Source organism: Perna viridis, chromosome 7 (genome assembly GCF_037379345.1).
Source record: "Perna viridis isolate PV_CMFRI_1.1 ecotype Kerala chromosome 7, ASM3737934v1, whole genome shotgun sequence".
NCBI lineage: Eukaryota > Metazoa > Mollusca > Bivalvia > Mytilida > Mytilidae > Perna > Perna viridis.
In genome coordinates this window covers 21,323,178-21,348,127 of record NC_142451.1, presented here as the reverse complement: position 1 = coordinate 21,348,127, position 24,950 = coordinate 21,323,178, and the positions used below count along the sequence as shown (strand labels likewise).

General features: G+C 31.8%; 1 protein-coding gene across 4 annotated transcripts in view; it reads right to left on the bottom strand.

Moving 5' to 3' along the window:
- Positions 1-921: 921 nt before the first annotated feature.
- LOC148611772 (uncharacterized) overlaps positions 922-24,950 on the bottom strand; it is a 68,383-nt gene continuing 44,354 nt past the window's right edge. For 3 of the 4 annotated variants that reach the window (XM_088592636.1, XM_088592637.1, XM_088592635.1), the window contains exons 29-44: positions 24,257-24,508; positions 23,566-23,832; positions 22,705-22,968; positions 22,273-22,398; positions 14,699-14,893; positions 14,311-14,328; positions 12,991-13,026; positions 11,775-11,890; positions 11,219-11,289; positions 10,754-10,929; positions 7,167-7,275; positions 6,157-6,309; positions 5,384-5,547; positions 4,717-4,793; positions 4,108-4,158; positions 922-3,680 (exon numbers count right to left, since the gene is read on the bottom strand). In XM_088592636.1, the coding sequence (XP_088448762.1) occupies positions 3,654-3,680; positions 4,108-4,158; positions 4,717-4,793; positions 5,384-5,547; positions 6,157-6,309; positions 7,167-7,275; positions 10,754-10,929; positions 11,219-11,289; positions 11,775-11,890; positions 12,991-13,026; positions 14,311-14,328; positions 14,699-14,893; positions 22,273-22,398; positions 22,705-22,968; positions 23,566-23,832; positions 24,257-24,508 (2,102 nt within the window). In that variant the 3' untranslated portion in view covers positions 922-3,653. The remainder of the gene's footprint in view (positions 3,681-4,107; positions 4,159-4,716; positions 4,794-5,383; positions 5,548-6,156; positions 6,310-7,166; positions 7,276-10,753; positions 10,930-11,218; positions 11,290-11,774; positions 11,891-12,990; positions 13,027-14,310; positions 14,329-14,698; positions 14,894-22,272; positions 22,399-22,704; positions 22,969-23,565; positions 23,833-24,256; positions 24,509-24,950) is intronic. The other variant, XM_088592638.1, reaches the window with a different exon arrangement.

Genomic DNA, 24,950 nt, shown 5'->3' with positions numbered 1-24,950 from the left:
CCATATCTGATAAAAAATCTAATTAATTAATTAATAAATTCATGTGAGGAATACTTAAAGTTTATAATTTACTATTCTGTGCTTTATAATCTTTAGAAATACATTTTTTTCAAAATCCGTTTTATTTTACTCAAATTAATACAAATCTCCAAAAACATACTTTCAATTAATTATCTGGACTTCACTCTAAATGGCTCTTTTTTGTTTATCAGTGATAGAATCAGAATCAGAAGAGGGGTCAATTTCACAAGAAGTCGTAAGCGTAAAGTTGATCATAAGTAATGACGTCACAACCAAAAATAGCATTATGACGTCATAATTTATGATCAATTTCACACTTACGACTTCTTGTGAAATTGACACCTGAATCTAAAACATGCCGTATTTGTTATGTGTGACCACAAATTTGGCTAAAGGCTGTGTGTAAAACTTAGCAATGTTAACAAAGCTATTTAGGATTTAAGATGAATTAGGCATTTTTAATTTCACATAATTGCCTCATTGCAAGAACAAAAAGACGGGAGAATGAAAATGTTAATATCTATTTCAGTACTGGCTGACAAAACATTACAGGCATAGGACCCCCCCACCCCCCGAAGTTGTTGATTTATACAGTATGAATTATGCAGAGTGCACACCAAACTTTAAAGTGAAATGTTTTATAAATCTTATTACTTGCATTAATACAATGCTTAAAACAGCATAAAAATACACTTGCCTTATAAATTATCTAATTTAGAAAGAACAGTTATTTACTGAATGAAGGCACACCGTTCCTTTTATGAACTAGATTTGTAAATATCTAAGCAGAAAGAAAAAGAACACCTTCCTAAAAAATTCGTTTCGGAGTAAAAAAAAAATACCGTTTTATAGATTTAATGTGGAAAATTAATGTTCTCCCTATTTTTCTAATTTTTCTAATACAAAATACCTACACATAGATGAATATTATTTATTGTATAAAATATATGCTTTTATAAATATTATTTTGATTCTTCATTTAAATGCTTTAATAATATAATATATATTCTTACATCACACCTGAAAAAATTTCTGAATTGAAATATTCTTCATACACAATTAAAACTCAAGTTATAAATTTGCACTCAAAATACAAATCATCTCTTATTTAAAAATGCAATATTCATGACTTTCTTAATAATATTTTAACAACAAAAATAGGAAAAAATTGCCTTTTTTATTGTTTCGGGAGATTAAAATGTAGACATATTTTTTTTTAAAATTATAACTGTCAAAAAGAACTTGACAGCAGGTTCATTAAAAGTGTTGAAGCTTTATTAATATATATTTCTGAACAATAATATAAAAACTAAATCTGCATATAAACGCTATGCATTTAAGCAGGTTTTGGTGTGCTAAAAAGTGTTCAAAAAGCAAACGTTACATTAAAAAAATGCTGTTAGTGCAAAAATGATCTTATTAAAATCTATGTGCTTTTATTTCCAAGTTAGAAAATGTCAGATATCCAAAACCATCAAGAAATAAATATTGCACTTCAATATGGAAACAATACATTTAAACAGACAATAAAAAATAAAACAGAGACAAAGAAATACAGTACAAAACTAGGCATGAACTATGATAAAAATTTATCATTACATGTATGATTCTCTTTAAAGTTTTAAGACTTCAAAACCATTTAAAAACAGTTGATTTGGAAAATATACTAAAATTATAAATGAAACCGAGATAAAAATAACTTTTGAAAAATATCTCTTGAAAATCAAATTTATAAAAAAAAAAATACTGCCTCGGACAGAAAAATATCAAAATGAATATTTGAATTTAAATAAGATGAAAGCACTGAAATGTAAATACATGATTTTTTTTTCTACATCCCTGAGTTAAAACCATGCACAATCACGTGATCCTTTAATACTGAAGACACAATGACAGCAAAATGAAGACTGATTATGCATTTTTGTTCAAACAAATCTTTTTCCCAAATGCATATTTTGAGTAACATTTAAAGCTTTTTAAATACAAAAATCAGAGCTAGAAATTCTGCTTGAATAGCAATTTGTTTAAAGTGTAAATAAATTTTATTTGTACCTAAAACATACACCACAATTTTGCTGGGACTATATTAGAGTAGTGTAATATCAAATTCTTATCATTTCCTAAAAAATAATGTTAATATACTTAACTACATAATAATCTTTAAATATTTAACTATAAATATTGAAACAAATACATATAGCACCAATACATAAAAAATAATCATTGATTTATATCCCAAAAAAAGGAAACCAGATTTAAGCCACCATTAAACCAATATGTCAAGACAGAATTTGTGAATTAGGAATTAAATGAAATCATTTAAATTTTCAAAAATAATTTTCCACATATCTGTTTTTTTGGGGACATGTTTGTGCACTTGAAAAGAGCTTAAATAAGTAGGTAATAATTATCATACAACATATTTGTCTAGGGCTTGCCCAATGATATATTAATGTCACACCCAAAATATGTACATGACCCTCCATTCACACCGTCACACACACACATAAAATATACAATTTCACTTATTTTTGCTACAAATTTCCAGCACACATTTCAGTTTACTTCATTTAACAAAAAAATCATGTATCAGTCTCTTGCATTCATAATTTTACAAAACTATACTAGATATGAAAATTATATTCAAACATACACACGAGTACAAAATCTCTATACATGAAAAAAATCTTCTTTCTTCAGAAAAAAAAACCCTGCATATAGATTTATATATACAAAATAGTCATATTTGGCATGAATGAGTTGCAAACCGTGTCAAAATTTTACCTTTGACACTTCTATTATTCCAATAAATCTAAATTTGATTGCTCACCATTGCTTTCACAAGCAAGGATTTTCTTATAGCTGATTGTCAAAAATTACCACCAAAAGTTAAATGCAAAATTACACATGTTACAAGAACAGTGAAATTTGAAATTTGCTCTTCAGAAAAAAAATGATAAATGAACTGACCAACATTTGCCATTTATCAGAGAAATAAAATGTCACAACATGGGAGGTAATTACACTTCAAAATAATATTTAAGTAGTAGTCTTTATAAAAATCAGATAGGTGATGCATATCAAAAATCCTAAAAATTTACTATTCTAATTCAGAAACAGTTATATACCACATAATCAGTCTAGGTTTGTCATTCATACATTGAATTTATTAGATCAAATTACAGATTGTGTATGATCTCGAAATTGGCACTTTGAAAGAGATCATTCTTAATTTGGTTGATTTATGTAGAAAATGAAAGCATTGTTCTCTTCAAAATACAGACCTGTATGCTGCAGAAAAGACCACAGTTAAGTATTAAAATATGATAAATGTAGACCAATAAAGCATTGTTTATTTAGTGGGTTATTCTGTACCATGAATCACCTCTACCATTGGCAGTGTCTGAATTTTATATAGATTAGCACACAAATGGGAAAAATAATGAAATCACTATCAGTTACCCATAACCCTTATCAATTATAACAGCAACATAAACTTAACAAAAGTCAATAAAAACAAATATTCTGCCACTCTATGTAAAGATCTTCACTACTTCCTGCTAAAATTGGCACATTAGGAGGTTTTGGAAGCCCTCTATGAGGAAATTGTTAACTAATCCTACATCATTCTATTATGCATTTGTTGAGGGACCTTTTTTCTGAAAATAAAAAAAAATATATAAATCCAACCACCAGGTAAAATCTAAAAATAGATGAGCAAACATAAAATTTTAGTTCCATAGAGTTCTAAAATGATTTTAAAGATTTTTTTGTGAAAAGGATAATTCAGTGATCCCATAGACTTTATAAAATCAATATTTTTAAAAACATGTCAACAATGTCTTATGGGAGACAAAGGGTCATAACTCTGAAATGCAAGCGAAATACAAAAAAAAATCAAACTGGGCCTGTTGTTTCGTAAGTGGTCAAGAAAAACCTAACACAATTATCTGGAAACTCAAAAAGTGATAGGCAAATAGACACAAGGAGGACTTAATATTCACAACTCTCCCTCTGATGTGTGTAAAAACAGCTGGAGCTGCACTACTGTTTTGATTGTTATCAAAATTCCTTCTATATACTTACTGAGAACACTGGGTTGGGTTGACTTTCAGTTTCTGGTCTCTTTATACGATACTGCAAAAAAGTATTACTGTTAGGCAAGACTTGACTTTGTACAAGACCTTTTTTCTTTTGGTATATACAGACATCTTTCTACATTTTGTAAAAAGTATTATAAAACAATATTGACATTAATTAAAAAATAAATTCATGAGATTTCAGTAATCTACAGGTATAATCCAAAAGTGTTTATAAATATTGGCAATCAATGTTGGACTCAAACATAAAACACTGGAATGTTATTAAAATTACACAAGCATATATTGTTCACATAAAATTCATATATTGAGCCTCCCATCTAATTCACATAAACTTAACGAGATATTTGTGTGACTTCAATGTGAAATTCATATGAATTGATTTTCCCATGAAATTCACAAAAACTTAATGAGATTTTTGTGTGATTTTCATGTCAAATTTATATTACATAAATATCATGTAAAAAGTTCAATTTCAAGTGAAGGATCCATCAATAAATTTGAACTCAGTTCAGGTGAAAGTCATGAGCACATGTTTTACCTGTGTATATGTTATTTGCTAGATGACATACTGGTAGTTGATGGTATTACTTACTTGACCTGTAGCAGGTAAACTTTGGAATATAAAATCCCATGAGAAGTGAGATTTTCCTCCTTTATTATTATCATATACTGTAATGGAAATAAAAATAATCTTATGATTGTACTATCATGGCAACACACTAAGCACCTAATTTAAAGATTTTTTCCACCTTATAATTTATTGCAAAAAATGTAAAACTAAATTCAAAGTTTTTTTTACCATATAATTCATGTAATACATGAAGGTCTAAATTCAAAGTCATTTTTACCATATAAGTCATTGCAATATATATGTAGATCTCAATTCAGTCTTTTTTACCATATAAGTCATTGCAATATATATGTAAATCTCAATTCAGTCTTTTTTACCATATAATTCATTGCAATATATATGTAAATCTCAATTCAGTCTTTTTTACCCTATAACTCATGGCAATACTTGTAAAACTTAACTCAAGCATTTCTAAATACACAATTATAAGTTGGCATTATTTAATATTATCAGGTACTTGTTTTCCCAGAAAACTTTTTAATAAAAACAATTTTTTTCTCACTTATGAATTGATAGAGATAATAGAAAATAGAATTGCTCATAAAGCCTAAACAGAGTGGACAGTTGTTTCTGTAATAATTTGCCTGTCAACTGCTCAAATCTAAATAACAGCAATTATGCGACATACCATATGGATCTTTAGATCTAAACATTTCATTGTCATAAGCACCTCTATCTGATTCAACAGACTCGTCATCCCAATGACCATTAAAATACTGAGATGGCCGATTCCAGCTATTGAATCTGCCTGGTATAGCACCAGTAAAGAATCCTTGATCAGGAGGCATTGTTCTGTAACATAGATAACACAAAATACAGAATGATTTTGTTCAGACCAACTTAAATGTAAAGTTCTTTGTTCTCGGACCCTTTCCATCTCTATGGGTGCTCTGATTTTGATCCTAATATCAATAAAATAAAAACAAAATAGCAACTACTTTAATTTTTTTAAATGACCATTTAAACAATGTATAAAGAATCTCATCATTTCTTGTAGCAAATAGATAACACTGAGATGAAATCCATCTCTGGAGGGCCCTGCTGTAGTACAAATGCTGTACATTAATTTGACCTTGAGGTCAAGTTCAAGGTCAAATGTCACAAACCATGGTACACAACACATCATCATGAACTGTTCTACCCTTATAATATAAAAATCCTGTACCAAAAGACAAAATATATGTCATCTGTTTCCATGAAAAATTTCTAGATAAACCTAATCAGTTTTATAGAATTATTTTATTTTTTTAATTTCTATCTGAATTATTAGATTTTTAGATTAAGTAAAATCAATATTTTCGTCTCTTAAATTTGTAGTTTATCAAACTTGTATTGAATTTGAATGAAAATATTTGTAATACAACTTAATTGGTAACTTGACATTTAATATAATCTAATTACCTATCTAGATCATCCTCATCTACATATTGATTCTTCTTTCTCCTTCTATTATATATACAAAGCACCACAATTAATGCCACTACTATGAAAAACAATGGTATACCAACTCCTAAACCAATTATCAATGGGAAGTTATCTGTACTTGGCAGAGGTCTGAAAACATAAATATGACTGTTTTGTAGAAAAACTTACTTGCAATTAAATCATGTTAAAATACACAAATTACAATAAATTTGTTCACCATTTGCAGTATGTTTTGACTCAATAATGGATTAAACTGGTCAAACCTACCAAACTAGACCACTAAGGGGGTTTATACATTTTTTGGGACAATCAAGAAATTGTATCATTGTGATATAAATCACAAAATAAACCTTAACTAAATTCTACTACAAAGCAGACTCTTTGTAAGATACATATATAGATAATCTAAAATTCATTTTCATTAATAGAAGTGGTTAAAGTGTGATGTCAATGTAACTTTAGGGGGTAGACCTAGGGTAAAGGACACAACTCTTACAGATCATTGGAACGTTTGTATTTAGGACTTTACATCAATCTTATGTAAGCATCAAAGTAACTTGGATTGATTCCATACTGTTTCAAATGAAATCTTGATAGGCTTTGGTGAAATTGAATATGATACAAACATATCACTGATTTCATGAGTTATTTCCCTTACCCTAGATCTACCTCCTTAACCTTAATGAAAGCAAGTTTTACACTTTAACCAGAATTGAGAGAAATCTTGGACACCAAAGGTCCTCTAATGAGGCTCTGAGATTTCAGACTGCTGCATTTTATTGCAGACTGTTGGAATTTTTTTCTCACTTTTACGATAGATTTTAATATTAGTATGCCAATTAAAAACGTTGTGCATGCCAATAAATTTCCTTTGAATTTACAATTTTGTAGTGCTTTATATCTCACTCATGGGTGAAAAAAGGAAATCTCACATGGCTGAAAACAGAAATATTCTTGTCTCATTTAGTGAGAAAACTTCTACTTACGAACAATAAGGTAACTCGTTGGTGCTATTTATAGCACATCCTTGGTTGATAGGACAAGAGTTCACTTTGTTGAACGCATCACAGGTTGATGAAGTTTGAGTCATAGTAACTGAAAATATAAGGATAATACAATATAGAAAATACAGAAATTATAACAAATATATAGATCATTCTACATGTTTTCATTATCTTTTTAAAATTTCACTTCAGCATTCTTGTGCAAAGCTTTCAAATGTATCAGAAATTCCTTATTAGGTTGCTCCCTTCCCATACACATGGTAAAGCATGCTGTAAAAATTTAGTAGTAACAAGTGGAAGAGTAATCAAGGGAACCAAGGTTATAGCGGTAATCAAAAGAATGTAATCCAGGGACAAAGACCAGACATGGAAGACAGACATACACAACAAAGAACATAAAGTAACTAAAATCATACATACAAAGTAACAAAAGTAAATGAGCAACTCGGACTCCACTAAAAACTGGGAGCATGGACCAGGTGCACTGGTAGGGTAAGTGTCCTCTGCATTTCTAGAAACACCCGCCGAGTTGCTCATAAAAAGTATATCATATGTCAATGGAAAGATTAATCAATGTAGTTTTTGAATATCATTCTTTTCTAACTGAAAAGTGGTAAAGTTTTCTGCTATTTTGCATTAATTAGAGGAGGGGGTCAAAGATCAATCGACCCCAATAGACTTTGATAAGTAATTAAAGTTAAATTGTTCATTGTGGGTATCGAAAAACAAGTAACATGTAAAGAATGTAAAAAAAAACTTTTTCCAACAAAAGTTGACTATTTTATCACTGAACAAAAATGCCCCTAAAATTGGTTGCATTTCAGTGCATTTTCAATGATTATGAGATAATAAGACACTGTAGAATATTACAATGTATATCTAAATATTTTTTACTGAATAACAAATAAAATAAACACAACGTTCTCAATTCGATCTACGAGATGGGCTTTGCAAAATGAGTTTGAAGTTGCAAATTTTCACATATTTAAACTATTAATTGTACTAAAATTGTATTACACGGAATCATGTCTGGACATTTTTTCTAGTTCCGAACTGTTTTATGAACAGAGACACATGTAAAGTATCGTGTCTACCTTACATTTTGATGAAAATACTTAAGGTTTTGAGATTTATTTTTGTACATATAAAAATCTTACAAATTTTTGGCATTTTTTTTTTTTGCATTTGTCTTTATATGTTTGGACTCAAACGTTAAAGATTTAACCACGAATCAGGCATTCTCAAACAAAATATGTGACATGGGGGTTCATGAAAAGGCTGGATTTCATAATAAATTTGACAGTACATAAACTGTGAAGTTTGAACTTTGCATGGAAGCATGTACATGTATGTTGTCACAAATTTTATGTCTTATGATGTTTAACTGTGCACCAGGCTGATGCTTGCAATGCAATATCCTCTGCCAGAGCGGATCCACTCTGTGAAAAGGAGGGTGCCACCCAGGGTTCCTCAAAAAGGGGGTGGGTGGGGGATGCTAGGGCATCATTTACCATTTTTGGCCAATTTTACACATGAAAATGACAAATTTTCCGATAAAAATGCCAACTCCCTGCACCCCCTCAGGATCTGCCGCTGCTCTGAATGAAATATATTAAGTGAGTTGATAAAAACAAACCAGGTTCCTTGTAAAAATTCTAACACAAAAAAAGAAAAAAGTTTAGATGCAATAAAAACTGCTAAGAATTGTTTACCTCTCCAAAAAGACTCCAGTTTTAGTAGCCATATGAAAGGACACAATGGTTATATAGTTGTTATAGAATATTAGATCATTGTCCAGGGCAGGGGTGGATCAAGAATATAAGAAAAAGAGAGGGGCTCTGATCACGAAGTTTAACAGGGGATACAATCTATCATTTGCTATTTACTGTCTATAAGTTGTTATAAACTCACTTTTTTTGCGGCGTAAACATACTTGTACAGAGCAGTTGTAGTAAATGGTTTGTGCATTGAATTGTGCCTTACTTCTGCTGTCATATTTGACAAGGTAGAAAAGTTGTTCTGAACATTTGCAATGTCATAATTTTAATTTTCGGGCAGCCAATTACGTCAGTCTGCTTCACATAAAGAATGAATAAGTGAGCCACTTTATGGTTCACTTCTCAAACTCTGATTTGTTATAATCTAAATGCCAATAAAAATTGAACTGAATCTGGAATTTATCACAACTGTAAAAGAATATTTGCTAGCCAAGGGTTACGGTTTTGCTCCCAACCTTCACACAATGGGAGGGGCAGGACTGCAACCTTTGCCTAGCGAAGATGCTGTAAAAGCTAAGAATCGTAAATAAGCCACTCGAAATTTGGAAATTTTTCATCAGTCTATATGACAGTAAAGGCCGATTTTATTTGAAATCATCCATTTACAAAAAATCTTTGTAACATTCTCTTTTTCACTGTCACAATTACTACATGACTTTTAAGCAATGCCAGAGTTTCCCTCCTTCGTTTAAATCCGAAATGACATCATTTATATAAGAACAGATCAACAGATGCTTGAGGGCAAACAGAGAAAAGGCGTTAAAACTAAAATCCTACCAATGAACATGGTCCAAACCCTCAGTTTTTTTTATCAATCCTGGGTTGCTAATTAATTCTTTGAATTTAAAAATGTTATTCTTATGACTATTTTTGTATTTTTTGCTGCTTTGTCTTAACTATGGATATCCCGTTCTTCATTCAAATTTCCTTCAAAACATTGGTGAGGGCTCAATTATTGAACAACAGAAAAATATGTCAAACTTTAATCTAATATCTGCTTAAAAAGCACTTAAATTATTGATCATGTCATAACATACATTACTTTGGATAATATTCATGCTTTTCTGTTGTAGTAACAGTTCAGAAACAGAACAGGTTGTCCAGAAGTTGATTTCATACTTTACGATTTTAGTACAATTAGTAGTTAAAATATGTGAAAATTTGCAACTTCAAACTCATTTTGTAAAGCTCATGTTGCAGATCGAATTAAGAATGATGTGTTTATTTATTTGTTATTCAGTAAAAGATATTTAGATATACATTGTAGTATTCTACAGTGTCTTATTATCTCATAATCTTTGAAAATGCACTAAAATGCAACCATTTTCAGAGGTAATTTTGTTCTGTGATTAAACAGTCAACTTTTTTCAGAAAAGGTTCCTTTTTCACATTTCTAAAATTCCATACATGTGATTTTTACATGCTACTTGTTTCCCAATACCTACAATAAATGATATAACTTAAATTACTTATCAAAGTAAATTGGGCTCGAATGAACCCTGACTCCTCCTCTGATTAATGCAAAATAGCAGAAAAATTAACTGTTTTTCACTTTGATAAGTACGATATTCAAAAATAACATTGATTTATCTTTCCATTGACATATGATAAAGCCGTATACCCTCTAGGCTCATTAAATTTGAAAACTAAAGAACTTCTTGATACCGGTCTAGAGCACTATAAGTAAAAAAATAAAAATATCAACTAAAACCTGTATGTTAATTCTCATGATTTGTGAAGGTACAATTAATACCCTCCATTAATATGTTAATTGTTATTAACAAAACAAACCAGTTTGTCCTTTAGAATTGGTTAGTTTAGACTGTGTAGCTGCAGCATCTGTTCCACCAATATTTACAGTTCCACTTCCCTTGAGGAGATTATTCTGTGCAGCTATCACATTATTCTGGCTATTACCACTATTTGCTTTCATCACAACATCATGTTTTGCAACCAAACTTCCCTTGCTGTAAACAATATTTTAAATTTCATGGCCTTTAATTTCATTCATATGGTTATTACACTTGCAATTTTTTAGGATAAAGCACTACCAGTTTTCCAGAATTTATTGATTTTTAAAATTGAAAAACTCACTCACAAAAATAGATATAGTGGCTATGTTTTTTTTTAATATATAAAAAAACAAATGAATTTTTTGTGCTGGATCATGACCGAAGGAGCATTCCAGCCAACTTTCATTTAAATCTGTGGAGTAGTTTAAGAGAAGATGGTTCTTCTTTCATAGTTTCAACTTACCTAATTTCGTATAAAACAATTTTAACATATCCATCTTTAGTGGCTACATTTGACCTGTAATAACTGTCCAGCTAAAAATAAAGTTTTAAAGTATATGTATGTATCTTCTTACGTAGTCATGAAGGGATTATCAGTTTCTCCAATATAATAGTTAAATGACTGCATTATTTTTAACACAAGCTTTTGAACATTTTGAGTGTATATATGATGATTATTATTATACACAATGTTTATATTTAGTAACAACACATTTCACAGAATGCCTTTTAAATTTTAAGACAAATTAATATTTGGTAATTGCTAGTCATGTCCACTTTCTAAATTTAATGGAATTAGAAAGAAAATACTTCTGTTAAGATTTCCTATCTTTATTTTCAGGGATATAGTTCTGAGTCAGAGAATTCAGTAGTTACATCTTAACATACTGAAGCCAAATAAAGATTTCAAATGTATATAGCGCTCAGTAAAACTAAGTTTTCATTACAAAAAGTGGTTTATGTAAACAATAAAATTCAATTAATTTCAGTGAAACTGAATTATAAAATGAAATACTTACACCAGCTTCTGTGTAATTAAACAAATCTTTGTAATATTGTGTATTTTTATTGGTCAAATCATCATTACTAGCAACTGTATATTTAAGTACCAAGGTGATTTGAACTTTTTCTTCACCTAATAAATGAAATCAGAAGCATTAAAATTAAACAACGCTCAATTTTCATTTTGGAATTTAAGTAAAGCTGTTGAAAAACAATCGCTTTTCCATTCATTTGTAAAAAGTTTATTTCCCAGATAGTCTTAAAAACCAAAGGGTATATCTGTAATTAATATTTAAGTACTTCTCCATCTAAGAATCAAGCAATATGTGTATAAGGTGTGGCACATGAAGGGAAAAAACACAGAGTTTATTGCATTAACCAAGTATTTATACTTGATAACCTCCAAAAATAACCATCAAAGTGTTTGTACAATTTGCCTTTTTAAGATATTGATAGGTCAAATTTAGTTAAAACGCACTTTGGAAAAATGGCGGGAAAATTTTCCTGCAGTTTTTCCTTATATGAGCAGTCAAAAAATATCTACATCACAGATGCTTCAGGATAAATTTAAATAGCTTTTCAGTTGTTTTCTAGATGTATTGAATATATTTGTGGCAAAAAGAACCAAATAGAGAAATATGACGTGCCACCCATTGCTTGATTTTTACACAGAATGGTACTTAAAGATAAAAATCATTCCAAATTTCAATTTTTGTCTTAGGTAATAATAGAATTAAGTCTTTATCCAACACATCCTGTTACATATGGGAAAGAGCATCCCTGTACAGCTCCAACAAACTACCATTACAGGAAGTAGCATTGATACATTGATATATCACCCCTGTTAAAGATAATCCAAGTAATATTACTGATAGGATTATGTTTTGATAATCAGGGAAAGATAACTGTTGATTCAATTTCCAATTTCATCAAAAATCAAAGCTTTTTTTTCACGAAGTATTCTTAAGTACTAACCATTTTATAAGTAAGGGAGGCCTGGGATGTAAATGAAACCATTCCAAATTTTACCCCCAAAATATTTGTACTCAGCCATTGACAGAAAACAGAAAAAAAAATTCTACCATTATTTTTTCAAATCAAATTTTTAATCTTTGACTGCTGCTGAAAAAAGAAATCATTTCCGTGCTCATATGCACCCACACCCCCCCCCCCCAACCCCAAAAAAAAATAAATGGTCTGTGTCTTATATATGCCTATATAATTGCTACTCACCTTGTGTTGGTGCATAGGTAGTAGTTGGTGCAGAAGCTGAAACAACAAATGAGAATAAAACATCATTGCCAGGTTAAGCTATCTTTACCAATAATGACACAAGATAAAAATTCATTTACATAAGACTCTTTTCCATGGTAAACTGCTAGGTAAATAGCTAAATCAAACCATGTCAGTAGCTCCTACAGAAACATACTGTTCAATGTCATTTATGAGACACATTTTAATGAAGATCAAAATATTCGCCATTTTAATGAATGCCAAAGTAAAATTATGGAGAGAGAGATAGGCTTTGACTTTAGTTTCATGGAGATCAAAGCAAATTTTATTGTAATATTTGAATTTTTACATGAAAACCAATCTTTACAGAGGTCTATCATTATATATTGACACAAGATGATTTTACTTGAAAATCAAACATCACAGAAACAAACTTCATTGTCAGGGGGTATAATAAATGGTTAATAAACAGCTGTACATTTGCTAACTACATAATATTCTTACCACCCTACCCACCTACATACAAATCCAATGACTTTAACATAATTTGATATTCAAAATGATAATGGAAGAAGCTTCCTTCCCAATGACTAAAATAGTAATGAAATATTTTACTCATTTACTAATTATTCTCTCATATAAAAATGAAAGCTACAAAATGTATTATATTGAGCATCATAAGAACTATAAATATAACTACAATACAGTTTTATTGCTGGTAAAGAATTGTATATTGCATGTGTGATATGGTTCTACTGTGTGATTATATGTACAAGATGGTGGAAAGTTTATATGATTTAATGTGACTAGGGAGGAAAGTAGAATAAAAAACCTGTAAAAATAAAGGCAATTAAGTGGTTACAGCACAGGCATAAAAAAATTATGACAAATACAATATTTAGAAATTAAAAAAATTAGAAAACAAGCAGGTTTGTTATCTGAAACATAGGAATCATCACCAAGTTGATTATTCAGAAAAAATTAATTTCACATTAAATAAGTCATCTGACGGAAATTTATAAAAAACATGAAAGAAAAAATATAACAAGTTGTGAAGTTATTACATGTACAGAAAGTGTAAATACATAACAGCTGATGAAATTCATAGTCCAGATATAATTAAATAGCAATATTGTTATAAAAATGCTAAAAAGAAAATACTTCAACTTAGTTATCAATTCATGTTGCTACTATATGTACAATGATTTCATCGTTGATATGATATTCTGGTTTTAGACATCTAGACTATAAATTCATCTCACAGTTAGAGCTTGATAGTGGCAGAGGAGAAGGCAGAGGTCTATATAATATTACCGGTACCTGTAGTTTGAGTTGCAGCTACAAATTTTACAGTACATTGATGAAATACAGTCATAAAATATCATCTTTAAATTAATATCAACAATCTAAACCACTCACTCAATACATACATAATACAATACATAATGGTTCCACTGTCTATTTAACATGTAGACAGAATATTGAAGTACATACATTTCCCTATTCATTCATATTCATTGATTTATATTTTATCATTTATATCCATGGTTACAGATCTAGATAGTCAATGGTCAATTTAAACATATTTAGAAAAATTAAATTATTTGTTGGTTTCATTTTTGTAAATCAAATTAACAACTTATAAAATAACATAGTATAAATTACTGCTGAAACTTGGATAAGGAGGATTGTAACATTTCACCAGTACCTGTAGATGCTGCACCAGCAGTGGTTTGTGAGGATCCTTGTGTGGTAACAACACCTCCTTGAGTTGTTACAACAGCACCAGTGGTTGTCTGAGGCACTCCTTGTGTTGTGACCACACCCTGAGTTGTGACCACAGTCTGAGTTGTGTCTTGGGCTCCTTGTGTTGTAGTCACTGCATCACTTGTTGTTTGAACTTCTGAATTCATGAAAATTTGTGATGAAATCAAAAACAGACTATCAAAATATGTCAATGTATTTTCATGCACAAACATGAATGCATAAATTGCAGTGTTATCTAAAACATGTCCATGAATATCCAAAATGTGATCAAATCTAAATTTTAGTGTGTCTTTCATACCATGCATTACTAGGGATAATATATAATTAAAGAGCAACATACATAACACATGGAAAAAAATGTCAAACTAAATGTTTATTCATATGGAATAATTCATTCTTAAACTACCAGTCTGTACAACACATCACAATTTGTTTGTTTGTTTGTTTGTTTGTTGGGGTTTAACGCCCAAGCAGCAATATTTCAGCTATATTCAGGCGATGAACATGAAAGGGATGATAAAATGAACATGAAATGATGATGAAATGAAAAATGGGATGGGACACAAGGATAATGGGGTTGACAAATTTTGATTGCCACTGGAAACAGGGAGAGGTGGGTAGGGTCGGGCAATTTAGCCTCCTGTGGCAGAGCCCTACGGTTCCTACTCCGAGAGAATACCACAGTAGGGTTTTTTAACGTGCGAGGACGTGCATCTTTCCCAACATGGTGCACCACTATGATTTGCGGTCAGGTTTTCCATATTATAGCCTGACAACCCCAGCATGTAACATACCAGGGGTACCCCATTCCACCACCAGGGGCACACAACCCAGTTGCTCTGTGGGCTAAGGTTCTGAGCACTATTTAGTCGCCTTTTACAACAAGCTTAGTGCTGCCGCAGACCTATTCTTTTGACACCCGGACCTGCACAGGTCCATCACAATTAGACGAATCCTGTTCTGAAATTCTGATAGAATTGGCACAGTAAGCACATTGATGTCATTTCATTCTTGTACATTGCAAAAGAGGTTGTAAAAAATTCAGAGAGAAATTTATTTGTATATTCATGTAAGTTCTATATATATATATATATATATATATATACCCACAACAACAAAAAACAAAATGATCTCAAATTAACACAAAATCAAACACATGGAAGACATAGACACCAGGATACAATTAGAAATGTTTAAAGGAAATAAAGGTTAATTAATGAGGTTAAAGGGAAACTCATCCAAAACAATAAGGATTTCTCAAACCATATATAGGAAGAGGTTTCCATTCGATGGCAATGTAGTTAACAGGACCACATGTTGATTTATTTGGACACCATTGAAAAGTGAAGATATGTACGTAACTGACTCAATTATTTTATTCAAACACACTAGATACTGATTAAATAATTGTTGAAGTCAATCACGAGCCATATTTATATGAGGATTATCATGTATTAATTGAGAGGTTATCTACACATACAACATTCCATCAATCCAAAGAAGGTAAATTATCATTATACAGACAGAAATGGATTTTTTATTCTTATGAGTCATGACTGAGACATCAATTATTGTATCCAGGGAATTTTTTATAAAATAAATTTGAGACAGAAGTACAGTGAAAAGTGATAACAATTTAAGTAGTGTCTTTGTAAGAATCATGCAAAATCTGAAAAATGTGATGCATCCCAAAAAAGGCTACATATTTTTATTTTTGTAATTAAGTTGTTTTATGGGTCTACACTATGAAATGTTTAATTATTCATTCAAATCTGCCTGTTCTTAAGAGATAATTGACATTGAAAATACAGTAGATTCTATTGTATTTGAGTGCCATTTACAGAGTTATCTCCCTTAATTTTGAAATCTACAGTGCATTCGATACAATTTTTATCTCCTAAGAGCATGGGTTATATGAAAAACCATGTTTATTTCTGTTTACTATGACATTTCAAACAAAATATCAAAAATACAAATATGTAGGCTTTTTACCCATCAATCACATTTTGCATGATCCTTAGCTGGAGTGCTACTTAAGGAGTGATGTGGAATCAATTCTTCATTTTCAATAGAAAGATTATAACTGCTACCTTGAAAAGACACTTAGCTAGAATAATAGTAGTGACTTAATTTCATTTTTATTTAGGTATCAAATACTTTAGTCAAATTTTATTATTTCACTGAATAATTTTAATTATCAATTTCAAATCATAACAAATGAACATAACAGAGTATGTTTCATTCAATTTATTTTCTAATGTAAAGTACATGTGAACTTCATATAAAATCTAGAATAAAAAAAGTCAATGTACAAAATCAATGAACAAGATTTAAAAAAAAAAAGCACTGAAAGCAGAAGAAGCTGACTCCAATTCAGAAAGATATTGTGAGTTAAGGTGGCCTAGTATGGACTAAGGAGAGTGTTGGGACTGGTGGACCAATTTTTACCTGTTGTTTGGGCTGCAGTAACAGTAACTACAAAATGATACAGAATAACAAAATGTGGATACAAATCAAATTAAGTAAACAAAACCACAAAATGACAACTTAAATACATTTAAATATCTTTAATTCTGAATAAAACAAAGAACAAAGCAAAAATTAAACAATACAGAACATGAAATTGATTATTGAAAAAATATTGAAAGTAATTCTAGATAACAAAAGAAACATTTAAAAATTGATATAATACTTAAAAGAAATTAAAAATTAAACAAAAGACCACCACAACAGAACAATGAAATAATACCTGTTGTGTCGACAACTGTTGTTATGGGTATAGCTTCTGTTGTGGAACTTTCAACAGTAGTGGTCTGTGCAGCCCCTAAAGTTGTTTGGGCAGCACCCTGTGTTGTTGTACCCACATCAGTTGTAGTTTGGGCAGCACCCTGGGTTGTGACGCCATTGGTTGTGGTCTGAGCAGCCCCTTTGGTCGTTGTGACTGCATTAGTTGTGGTCTGGACAGCCCCTTGGGTTGTTGTTACTGCATTGGTTGTTGTCTGAGCAGCATCCTGGGTTGTCCTGCCTGCATCAGTTGTTGTCTGAACAGCACTCTGGGTTGTTATGTCTGCATTAGTTGTGGTCTGAGCAGCACTTTGTTCTGTCGTGCCTGCATCAGTTGTGGTCTGAAAAGCACTCTGGGTTGTTGAACCTGCATTGGTTGTGGTCTGAGCACTTCCTTGGGTTGTTGTGCCTGCATTGGTTGTGGTTCTGACAGTCCCTTGGGTTGTTGTGCTTGCATCAGTTGTAGTCTGAGCAGCACTCTGGGTTGTAGTGCCTTCATTAGCTGTGGTTTTGTCAGCCCCTTGGCTTGAAGTGGCTGCATCAGTAGTAGTTTGGGCAGCCCCTTGGGTTGAAGTGCCTGCATAAGCTGTAGTCTGAGCTCCACCTTGGGTTGTAGTGCCTACATTGGTTGTGGTCTGAACTCCACCTTGGGTTGTAGTGCCTACATTGGTTGAGGTCTGAACTCCACCTTGGGTTGTAGTGCCTACATTGGTTGTGGTCTGAACTCCACCTTGGGTTGTAGTGCCTGCACTAGTTGTAAGCATGGATGTTGTATCTGTATCAGTTGTTTTCTGTGTAAAACTTTGGGTTGTAATTAGTGTTTCAGTTGTTGTTTCATCTGATGTTAGTATTGTAGTTTCCTTTCCTGTAGTTCCTTGGGTTGTTTCAATACCTACATTTAAATTTTCAGTTACAACAGATACCTATATACTTCACAATGTTATAACTATTACTATTATGCCAATATGCCAGGTACAAATTAAATGTGCATGATACACAGTTTTATAACAAAAGCAAAATATATCGTCCTGAAAACAAACAATGAAATATTATATGAGGTAGTTTACAATATTTACAAAATGCATCAACTATGGGTGAAAAGTGTTTGCTGTAAAAAAAAAACATAACAACAAGATATCTTAAAATAAGACTAAAACATAATTCATAACATTTTGTTTTTTTCTGATTTTTAAACTCACAATTTATTATTTTATTTAGTTCTAGTCTTTAGTAACTTGGACAAATAAACTTCTTTGATTCATTCTGAACTGCAGTAAATTATTGTCTGTCATCAGAGAAACCATGGAGATCAAGAAGTCAAGGAACCTTAAGCTTAATTGTATCATTCAAATACCACAATAGGAATGAACTGTTCTCAAGTTCCACAATAGGTGTAATTATAATGTGTACATCAAAATGGAAAATTTAGACACTCAAAAGGAATATTATGCACCAAGGCTAATCAGCAGTAACCTAATTTCTTGAATTATTAAAGTGAATATTTTGTCATAAATATATAACGTTTTTTTCACCTTATTTGAAAAGCAAAATCTGCTGTAAAAATCAGCAGGTCAACATAACAGTATAATCAAAAATGCTTTTAATAGGGCATCAATCAGTATGTATATAGGCACCAATAATATATTTCACTCTCACATTTAATTAATAGTGAAGAGGCAAAAAAAGTGTGGGTAAGAACAAAATGTGAAAATTGTGAATTAACTGATCAGGAGGAAGTGACGAAAGGAACTTATAATTCAGTCTGTGCTTGAGGCCTTGTATCAAGTGCCAACTTATTATCCATGAAAAGTAAATTTAATATGAGACCGAACTAAGGACAATTAAATAAAACTGTATCTGAACATTGAATACAATGGGGGAATATAATTGCTCAGACTACAGAAGGTAGTAAGCAAAGTTACGGTAAATTAGGTTGATACACAGGAACCAGTAAAATGGCAAAATTAAAACATAAAAAATATAGTTATTTTTCTTTTTTACTCCACTTTTTACCTTTGTAAAATTGTATTTCATTACTTATCTGGGCATAAATAAAATATTTAGTCATTACTAAAAATAGCTCATCAAATCAGGCAGAAGAAATAAACTTCTCCAAAAGACATTGTATTAGTAACAGTGCAACAATCCTGCCAGGGTAGAAATGGAAGGGACATATCATTACCTGTAGTACTGAACAAATCTATAAATCAATACACAAATATACATTACACTCTTATAAATCATACACAACAGAATAACAACATTGACATGAAAATATAATCACAATTTATCACAAATAAATAAAAAAAAATCACTGCTACAGGTTTCAAAACCAACATATTTCAATTTATTTATATAACAATACATGTAACCATGCACATCTGCATCGAAGTCCTTATTTGTTTTTAAACTTGAGAGACCTTTAAAATTTTTAAAACACTTTTTTATTCTGTATAAGACTAAACAATAATTCAAATATTATCAAGTTACAAAGAAGACCAATATTTGTCAATAATATTTAAATAGAATACAAAATTAGAAAGAAAATCCAATTGTACCTGTTTTAGCAGTTGATAAGGGGTTATCTTGTGTTGTAAATTTGTTAAATGTGGTTTGGACATCATCTTGCGATGTAACTTCTGCTTCAGAAGTGGTTTGTAATACACTGGGTGTTGTGAAAACTGCACCAGTTGTGATTTCTGAGACATCCTGTGTTGTGGCAATAGAACCAGTGGTGATTTGTGGAAGGGCATCAGTTGTGGTTTGTGTGGCATCTTGTGATGTGACAGCTGCACCAGTTGTGGTTTGTGGAACACTTTGTGATGTGATAGCTGTCTCAGTTGTGGTTTGTGGGACACTTTGTGATATGATTGCTGCACCAGTTGTGGTCTGTGCGACACCTTGTGATGTGACAGCTGTCTCATTTGTGGTTTGTGGAACACTTTGTGATGTGATAGCTGTCTCAGTTGTGGTTTGTGGGACACTTTGTGATATGATTGCTGCACCAGATGTGGTTTGTGTGGCATATTGTGATGTAACAGTTGCATCAGTTGTGGTTTGTGGGGCACTTTGTGATGTGACAGTTGCATCAGTTGTGGTTTGTGTGGCATCTTGTGATGTGACAGCTGCACCAGTTGTGGTTTGTGGGACACTTTGTGATGTGACAGCTGTCTCAGTTGTGGTTTGTGGGACACCTGGCGATGTGACAGCTGCACCAGTTGTGGTTTGTGGGACACCTTGTGATGTGACAGCTGCACCAGATGTGGTTTGTGTGGCATCTTGTGATGTAACAGTTGCATCAGTTGTGGTTTGTGTGGCATCTTGTGATGTGACAGCTGCACCAGTTGTGGTTTGTGGGACACTTTGTGATGTGACAGCTGTCTCAGTTGTGGTTTGTGGGACACTTTGTGACGTGACTGCTGCACCAGTTGTGGTCTGTGCGACACCTTGTGATGTGATAGCTGCACCAGTTGTGGTTTGTGGGACACCTTGTGATGTGACAATTGCTCCAGTTGTAGTTTGTGGGACACCTTGTGATGTGACAGCTGCACCAGATGTTGTTTGTTGGACACCTTGTGATGTGACAGCTGTCTCAGTTGTGGTTTGTGGGACACCTTGTGATGTGATAGCTGCTCCAGCTGTAGTTTGTGGGACACCTTGTGATGTGACAGCTGCACCAGATGTTGTTTGTTGAACACCTTGTGATCTGGCAGCTGTCTCAGTTGTGGTTTGTGGGACACTTTGTGATGCAACAGCTGCCTCAGTTGTGGATTGGTGGACACCCTGTGACGTAACAGATTCTTTGATTGTGGTTTGTGGAAGACCTTGTGTTGTGACTATTGCATCAGCTGAGGAAACTGATACATTGTTTGTTGTGGCAGATGCCATTTGTGAAGTAACTGTTGTTGAAACCACATATCCAGTAGATTGAGCATTACCTTGGGTTGTAAGACCTAAATCAGTTGTTGTTGAATCAGAAACTGTTGTTATTCTTTGGGTTGCTTCATCTGTTGTTACAGCCTCAGAAGTTATTACTATAGAGTACAGTGAGACATACAAATGACGACAAATTACAATGACATTGTTAATATATTTAAACATATTTTTCTCTACACTATTCAATATGACAAAAGCAAAATATTTCTATTGCAATATATTATACATCTACCTCATTTTAAAAGAATAATCATATAAAATAGAATCTACCAATATTCTCATTCTTGAGAAATAAAGATTGCTCTTAATATACACAGTGAATATTTTTCAAAATATTGAGTTTGTATCATGAGGAAAACCATGAGAAAAGGAAATAAAATATGTATCTGCCAAAAGTATGAAAATGTGAGATATTTAAAAAAAAATGAACTTAAATAAAAAACAAGTTTCTACATAGTTGAAATTCTATGTTTCAGTATTCTGTTCCAGAATGGCAATTTTTCGCATACATTATAATAAAAAATTAAAAAGCAAGAGTCAAATTGTAAGAACTAATAGCATATCAATTAAAAAAAGCCATAAGTCTCTTTTAAAGAAAAAGAAAAATCAATAAATACATGCAATAATTATGCAAGATCAGATATTTTGCTACAAAGTTAACTGTTTTGAAAAAGAAGTTCATGCTAAGAGTTTCCTTTAAGCTGGAAGTTAAGAATGTGTAAAAATCATTGCATTAAAAAAGCTCTAGTTAAAAAATTAGCTTTATTACTAGTTGTGTAATAATACAAGACTTACCAGTGCAGGAGGTATTTCCAAGTCCTTCGAACCCTGAGTCACAGATACAGTAGTAGCTACCATCTGTATCCATACAAGTTGCATTCTGAACACAGTTGTTGGCATTGGTAGTACATTCGTTGATGTCTGAAACAGTGAAAAAACATTACCAAAGTACAAACATATAATTTAAACAATGTTGTTGTATTTTGCATTTATAGATGTCATTGTTGAAAGACTTTCAAAGGTGGATTTTTTCATCAATTCAAATGATCAATAATTGACCATCATTAAAGTGTTTATATAATCTTCACAAACTTAACACCATCATCCTCCTCATACACACCCTACCCCTAAAAAAATTTCTCCCTCAAAATAATCCCTGACAAAATGCATAAATTACCAAGATGTTCAACCATTGAAACAGAAAAAAATCGCTAAAATAAAACTTACTTTCACAAAGATTTGATGCATTTTTAGTGTATCCTGAATCACATACACAATCATAACCACCATTATTATTTTGACAGGATGAATTGGGAACACTGTCACAAATTGTCAGATCAAGGCATTCATTGATGTCTTCATCACAGTTTGTTCCATTCCAGCCAGATTTACATGTACAAGATCCATTAACATTGTTACAATTAACTGTATTGGCTGCAACACATGTACAAGGCTGACTACAGCTGTCCCCAAAGGTATTACTGGTACATTCTGAAGAGTACAAAATAAAATTCAAAATTAAAAGTTAATGTCTTACAAAACTTATTGTGCATAAAGGAATATCATTAAAATGGATGAATTTTAATCAACCAACCAATAAGAAAAATGTAATGGACTAACAGATTAAATAACATAATGACTACTCTATACTATCTCACTTTCCAAGCAGGTAATATGCATAAACTACATACAGAATTATAATAACTCTTTTCTACTACATCAATAGATTGACTGAACCTTCAAAACTTGTTTATGTACCTTGAAGAAGTCAATAAACCAAACTGTTATTATTTGTGACTCTCCTTCTTCATATGATAACATGCAGAATCATATGAATCATATAAAATATACAACATATAACTGTTAACACATAGTATTCCCAAAGTGTTGTAACAATAAGAATACCCAAATAAATGGTTACTAAATGAAATTAAAGGTATGCAGAACCAATAATAATCACCCCTTCTCCCATTCCACACAAAAATAATGGGAATAATACACAATATCATAAACCTTACAGAACTCCTTATAAAAAGAAATTATTTCAAGCTTAAAAATTAAAACTTCTTATAAAATCTGACATATTACCTTCACAAGTACCATCAGCCTTCTTCTGGTATCCAGTATCACAGCTACATACAAAGCTGCCATTAGTGTTCTGACAATCAGAATTAGGGGTACCAGCACAGATTGTTGTGTTGAGAGTACATTCATCAATATCATCAGTACATGTAGCCCCTTCCCATCCATTGTTACATGTACAGTTTCCATCCACATTGTTACATGACTGAGTGTTGGCTGATTCACACTGACAGGTCTGTGCACAGTTTGTTCCCCAGGTGTTAGAGGCACAAGCTTAAAAAATAGAGATAAATATAAACAATGTCACTCACTAAGTTTCCCACAGAAAGTAAAAAAGAAAATAAAAACACACACACACACAAATATATATTAAAAAAAAATAATCTCACTAAATGAACCAGTTATGACAAAAAGACTGATGCTCTACTTAAATAATTATACTTGGATCATAGCTCTCCAGTTTGGCAGTATGATTAATTTGTTGCGGACTTGGAAACAAAAGGAGAATTGTTATATTGCATTATAGTGAAAAAAAAACCTGCAGCAGTATATTAGAATTTTGAGATTACACCACAGGCAACCAGAAATAACATATTAATGAAATTCCAAATGTACCTACATGAGAAATAAAGTATCAAAGAATCATCTGATATGTAAAACAAATTTAATAACAAAATACAAACTATTTGAGACTTACCAATGCAGACATCATTTGAGTTGATGTATCCAGGATCACAGACACAGACATAAGATCCATTAGTATTCTGACACTGTGAGTTGGCCTGACATGGGTTAGTATTACATTCATTGACATCTTGTCCACAGTTATCTCCCTCCCAGCCAGTCTTACATTCACATGTTCCATTACTCTTATGGCAGGTCTTTGTATTGGCCTCTACACAGGTACAGTTCTCAGCACAGTTCTGTCCCCAGTAACCACTGTCACAAGCTGAAAAATAGATAGAATATGTACAAAATACATTTCACTTTCATATTTATTGACAACATTATTTTTTTTTCCTTCCTTCAATATTGTCTGATATTCTTTACCTCTGGTTACTGCTAGAAAAAAATGAGCTTTTTCAAACAACAGTTTTTAAAACTGACTGTGTAACTAAGGTTGTTTGGAAGGTCTTGACAAAAACGATTTGCCAGATGATGATACTGGTAACGCTTTCTGTCTTAATTTCATAACTGCCATCATTTATAAAAGACCCCAATGTGATTAACACTCACAAGATGCCAACACAGCAAACCCATTTTTGGCTTGTGTTTAAACCTTTGCCTAAGACAAAAAGATCCAAGTATTTATCAACAGATGTCTGAAAAGAATACAGCAAAGCAAATGTTCTGGCAAAATTACATTACCAACTATTATCTCTGGCAGAATA